The sequence below is a fragment of the Geospiza fortis genome, unplaced genomic scaffold (assembly GCF_000277835.1).
Source record: "Geospiza fortis unplaced genomic scaffold, GeoFor_1.0 scaffold97, whole genome shotgun sequence".
In the NCBI taxonomy this organism is placed as follows: Eukaryota; Metazoa; Chordata; class Aves; order Passeriformes; family Thraupidae; genus Geospiza; species Geospiza fortis.
Window position 1 is genome coordinate 3,044,215 of NW_005054343.1, and position 6,000 is coordinate 3,050,214.

A 6,000-nucleotide genomic window follows, 5' to 3' on the forward strand; every position below is an offset into this window, starting at 1 on the left:
ACTCCAGCAAGCTAACAGACAGACTGGGAACTTGCAGGGAAGCTTTTTTTTTTTTTCTTTTGGTTTGTGTGGTTTTGTTAGTTTGGTTTTTTCCCTAAAACATGACTCACATGAAAAATTGAAGCTTTCCTTCTTGGCCTTCCATGACCAGGTTGTGAGGAGACATGGAAGCAATGCCTGCTTGTAGGGATGTCCTGGCATCTCTAATCATGGGCTCACCAGCAGCACTTGTTCCCTGGACAGTGTTCATACAGAGAAGGCTGTGGATGCCATGTGGTACATATTAGGTTGCCCTGTATTGATGGTATATTTAAAATGGGACTGTAGTATGGCAGAAATAAGGGTATTTTTGGAGGAAATGATGGGAAGTGGTGAGTGAGCTGCAGTTCATGGAGGAAAAAAGTGTTTCAGTTGGAATAGGGTTATACTTCCCTGTGTGAAGCACTGAGGTTTTGTCCTTTCTCTCTCAAAAGCACATTGCCAACTACATCTGTGGGATCCAAACCATTGGGCACAGAGTGATTGTTTCAGATGTTCAGGAGAGTTTCATCTGGGTGCGTTACAAAAGGAATGAGAACCAGCTCATTATCTTTGCTGATGACACTTACCCCCGGTGGGTCACTACAGCAACACTCCTGGATTACGACACTGTGGCTGGGGCAGACAAGTTTGGTAACATCTGTGTGGTGAGTGTGCTTTGCTGAAGTCGGGGCTTTTTGGACATATTTTCCCTTAAAACATCCATGATTTATCTTAAAAGAATGAGAATCTGTCATGGAGACAACGCCCTGTACCATTGACTTGTTTTCATGGGGTGGCTCTGTCATAGTGGGCTGCAGTTTATCTGTTTGTTAAATGAAGCAAATAAGTTAAAGCATCAACAGGTCATAAACATATTTATGAGGTGGCCAGTAATTTGTGTTTATATTGCCTCAAAACTTCCTGTCAGTAAACCTTGAAAAGAAGATTGTTGCTGTGAAAGGGCCCATGAGAACTTGAGTCAGGGTTATCACTCTTACTTTTTCTGACTAAACCTCATAGCTGGCATCGAGCTTTCTCTGTCACTTCCTCTTCACAGTTGGCTTTGTCAGCCAACACTTTCCCACTTGGCTGGATTTCAGCAAGGGAGGAGGAAAGAATAGATGGTCTTTCTGGCAGAGCTTTGATCTCTCTCTGAAGCGTGCTTGGGTGCTTTGGAGTGCAGAGTTCAGCAAGTGTCAGATGCTGCGCCTGCAGGATTTGGCCAAAACACACAAATCAGTCCTCTTCAGTTTTCCTGCCCCACATCCATCAAACTGTTTCCTTAGTGGAAACCACCTTTAGATCAGTTTGACCATACCTCCCAGGGTGATCTGCAATTGCCAGGCCAGGCAGAGGCTGCATGTGAGGCCTTGCCCATGTTTCTGGGTGATGGATTATTGGTCTTGTTACCACAATTGTTATATAACTGTAAAGGCTGTTTTGGAGAGGCACCTGGATGATTCTGCTCTAAGTATAAAGTGGTTCTTGCAGAGCCCACAAAGGCAGCCTTTAAGACAGCACAGGGGCTCTCCAGAGATAATGTGCTGCTTCTCTGCAGCTTTCTGATCGGTCCTTCCTCTTTCAACACAGGTGAGATTGCCTCCCAACACCAATGATGAGGTAGATGAGGATCCCACAGGCAACAAAGCTCTCTGGGACAGGGGCCTGCTTAATGGAGCATCGCAGAAGGTAATACTTTGTGGGAAGCACACGGTTATTGCAGGAAAAGAAAGCACTGCTTTTCTGTGAAGGCCTTTGCAGTGTTGTCCAGGAGATGTATTGGCAGTTCTGCTTCTATGCAATCTGCTGTGCTGTGGGCGATCTGTTTTCACTGTTGCTGCAAGCCAAATTTCTGAAATCCCAGCTGAAGCCTATTTGGTGTGTTTGAGGGAAGCAGCTCATTTTCTTTTGCTGCTTTCTCTCATTACTTGCATCCGTTTGTCCAGCTGAGTTTTGCCATCTGGTCACAGGTGGAAGGCACTTCCTCTCTAGAAAGGCATTTCAGAACTAGCAGTTGGCTGAATTTATTCTGCTTTCCTCTCTCAAGCCCTTTGATGCTTTTATATAAGCTAAAGAAAAAACATGCTTCTGTGCTTGCCTTTCAGGCTGAAGTGATTATGAATTATCACGTGGGAGAAACGGTGCTTTCCTTGCAGAAGACCACACTGATTCCAGGAGGCTCTGAATCTCTTGTTTATACAACCTTATCAGGGGGAATAGGAATCTTGGTCCCTTTTACTTCCCATGAGGTAAGCAAGCCCAAGCATCAGGCTGCAGTCTTGCTGCTTTTTGTGCACCCATCCACAGCCAGTATATTAAATGTGCTGCATTCCCTGGAGGGCTCCACAGTGGCTGAAAACCTGAGCTACAGGAGAGCCTGTGGCTCCAGTGCAGAAGGGAAGAGAAGGAGTTTGTGGAGTTCTGCATTGGTTCTGTAAAGAGTTAAGAGCATTCCTTGTTGCACTGTTGTTCTGTATGTTTGTGCTTTCAAGGAGCTTTGGGTGATTCAGTGTCTGAGGAGGGAGGAGTCCTTTGGCATGCTTTGTGTAGCCTGTTGGTCAGGCAGTGATGTTTCAAGTCCTGAGGATGGTACTCTGTTCTCTCTTTGCTGTGGCCTCTTGGAGCAGTGGATGGCAAGACATTCCCTGTTGGAGCTGCAGCTCCATGCTGCACAGCTGCTCTATGCCTCATTTCCTGGGAGGCTGATCTGGACCAGGGTGGCTGCCTAACTCTGCCGTGGGTGCTTTCCAGGTAGAAGTGGTGAGGGGGTAGCTGTGACTTTGGCTGCCATGTGCAGGGCTGCTCTGGCAGAGTCTGTTACTCACAGAATGGTTTGGATTGGAAGGGACATTCAAAGATCATCTTGTCCAGCCCCAAATGGCCGTGTAATGACAGTGTTTCAGCCAGTGCAGGAGCACCTTCTAATGGGTGTTGTCTTGCATTGCTGGCAGCACTGATGTGTACCAAACTGTTCTCTTATCAATCCTTTATCTCTGCAGGATCACGACTTCTTCCAGCATGTGGAAATGCACTTACGGTCTGAGCACCCTCCTCTCTGTGGACGGGACCATCTCAGTTTCCGCTCCTACTACTTCCCAGTGAAGGTGAGCCCTGAGCACGTGGGATCACCTGGGCATGGGGTGCAGAGAGTTGCTTTGGGGCACAGAGCTGCCTTGAGGCTGGCAGAAGCAAGGCAAGGTTATTGTCTTGTACAAGGCAAGCTTGCTGTTTAGTAGGGAGAACTGAGGCACTGCCAGTAATGGCTTGTGTGGTGCCTGTGGTAGTTGGCTCTTGAGCAGCAGTCTGTTAGGAGAACAGTACTTACACTTAATACATGTCTGTTTTGGTTTCTTGACTCCTGTAATGAGCCTCCCGAGGATTGATCCTGAGACCCAAGCCCAGAGGTGCTGTAGCTGCACTTCTCTACTTCCCACAGCATCTCCATTTTCCACTAGGAGAAGCAGCATTACATAGCTGTTGGTGTGGCTGGATCAAACTGAGTGCTGCCCTGGATTATGTTTTTTCCACCACCACTGGAAAGGAAAATCCAAGTTCAGAAACAGCTGTTCCTTCCTATTTCTGCTTTTGAGGAACTGTTAGAAGCTGTGAACTGCTAAATGCTCCGATCAGATGGATCCCAGTGGTAGCTACTACCAGAGTAATGAGTCTGGAGTCAGTCAGAATACTGTTCCAGCAGATGAAACTCTCTAGGAGTGGAGTGTGGTGGTGGTCTCTGAGCTTGAGGCTGATTTCCACATACACAGCCTCAAAGATCGCTCCCATTTGATCGAAGCTGCCTTTGTCATCACTCACAGCCTCCCCCAGCCTTCCCAGTGCAGGGGTCAAACCCAGCGGGTCTCTCTTCCTTTCCCTTCTGTGATTCTTCAGCTGCACCCAGGCCTTTTGGGTTTCTGTTTCGTTAATCAAGCTGGCCAGTAATTAATGTGATGCTATTCAGCAGATGAGGTCACCAGGCATGGTCTTGTTTCCAGGACAGGATTAAGAAACTCCTGGGAACAAACTGTTTGTGGCCATTTTTCCCTGTTTAGGCAGGGTTCAGTGCCTCTGTGTGGTTTCGATTCAGTTCTCTCCTCCTTGCCCCTCCAGAACGTGATTGATGGGGACCTGTGTGAGCAGTTCAACTCCATGGAGCCTAACAAACAGAAGAATGTGGCCGAGGAGCTGGACCGGACCCCACCCGAGGTGTCCAAGAAGCTGGAGGACATCCGCACGCGCTACGCGTTCTGAGTGGCAGCTGGCAGGGGCAGAAATGCTCGTGGCTCCTCTGGGTGCTCTTCCAAGCACCATCAGGAGGAGGAATGTGTGCTTTTTTTCCCCCCTTTTCAAATATTGGTTTGGTCCTCTTGGTTTGTGTTTCAAAGTAACATGACTCCAGTAAATACAGTATCAGCTATTAGGTTTCCCAGCACATCCCGCTAACTGTGTGAAGGCTCCTGACATTCCCGGTTCTGGCCAGAGCAGTTCTCTCTTGGGAAGTGCCCAAGCAGGGCCTCCAGCTGACCCTCAGCCCCATCTCCTTGTCCTCGCTTTTGGATGGGGGAGTCCCATGGGGTCTTGCTGAAAGTTCTGTAGGGCAGATCCATCTGAGTCTTCGTTGGGCCAAGTGGGGTTTGTGATTTCCCCATTTTAGGAAAGCATTTTAGGAAAGAGCTGTGGCATGATTCAGGATTACCAGGCTCCTCTTTTGGTAGCCAGTGGTTAGCTGCTCTGGGCTTACAGTAGTCCAGGGAGCAGCCAATGGGAAGCTGGCTGTGGAGGGTGTAACTGTCACACTTGTCTTGAACGTTTTCTTCTGAATTGCAAGGGGGTTTTTTGGACTCACCATTTCTGACTGTTTTCCCTGTAAATAGAGTTTTGTACAATGTTGACTCTCTTGGGGGTGGGGAAGAGCGAGGCCTGAGTCTGGGACTTGATTTGTTTCATAATAACTTTGGCAAGAGAGTGTCTCCAAGCTGTGACTGCGAGCAGCACATGAAGAATAAAAGCCTGTTTTTTCACTACCCTGGCGCTGGGGCTCTTCTCCTTTGTGGCAGCTGCTGCTGACCTGGTGGGAGCAGGAGGGGAGGAGGAGGAATTCAGAAATGTGCACACCCTGAGCCCCTGTGCTCCTGCAGGCCCCTCGCTGCCCCCCTGCCCTGCCTGGAGCTGGTGCCCTGCTGCTTGGTTTGCCCTGGGACACACACAAAGCAGGCTGTGGAGAGAGGAAAGAGTCACTTTTGCAGCCGTTCCAGAGCATGGCTGCACATTGTTGCCCAGCATAGCAGCTGCAGCCCTGGGAGGAGCAGCTGGCTGCCAGGAGGACTGGGGAAAGGTCCTTGTCCCAGAGGCTTGGTAACTGGCTGCAGAGGCTCCCAGTTGGAGTGTATCCTCGCAGCAAGTGCTTCCTGGCTCTGCTGGGTTACTCCCTGCTTCCTGCGGGTGAGGACAGTGATCGCCAGTGACATCCCGGTAAGGATGCTGCTCCTCACTTGGGCTTGGAGAGACAGGTGGCCCTTAGGTGGCCCCTGATACCTGTGTTTCCTTAGAACAGCTTTCACATTCTCTGGTGCACGTACTGTGTGGGGTGAGGGCAAACACACCCTCCTGCTCTGTCCTTTGCACCCTCCTCTCCCCTCCTGCCTTGTTTCAACCTCGCAGGCCTGCATTGGCAGGGGCTTACAACCCTGGACTGCACCCTTTGGCTCTGCCAGCCCCACCCGTGCTGGCAGAGCAAAGGGCTTTGTGCTCCCTTTCCTGACCTCAGTGGGGGCGGCTGCATCAAGGAAGGGGCAAAGGGGAGCTGAGCTTAGTGGGGTCCAGCTTCTGGCTTGCCATAAAGTGGCTCCCTGTCCTCCCTGAGGGAGTGATGCTTTGGATCAGAGGGCACTTCCAGCAGTGCTCCAGTGGCCCTTGGTATTTGTCATGCTGGTGTCCTGAAAGTGAAAGCTAAGGGGGGGGGGGGGGGGGGCCCCGGACGGT

General features: G+C 50.0%; 1 protein-coding gene across 2 annotated transcripts in view; it reads left to right on the top strand.

Annotated features, from left to right (window-relative positions):
• The window catches only part of SF3B3 (splicing factor 3b subunit 3), a 28,262-nt gene extending 23,220 nt beyond the window's left edge, over positions 1 to 5,042 (top strand). For both annotated transcript variants that reach the window (XM_005422742.2, XM_031058420.1), the window contains 5 exons: positions 474 to 686; positions 1,612 to 1,710; positions 2,127 to 2,270; positions 3,021 to 3,125; positions 4,129 to 5,042. In XM_005422742.2, the coding sequence (XP_005422799.1) occupies positions 474 to 686; positions 1,612 to 1,710; positions 2,127 to 2,270; positions 3,021 to 3,125; positions 4,129 to 4,269 (702 nt within the window). In that variant the 3' untranslated portion in view covers positions 4,270 to 5,042. The remainder of the gene's footprint in view (positions 1 to 473; positions 687 to 1,611; positions 1,711 to 2,126; positions 2,271 to 3,020; positions 3,126 to 4,128) is intronic.
• The last annotated feature ends 958 nt before the right edge of the window (positions 5,043 to 6,000 follow it).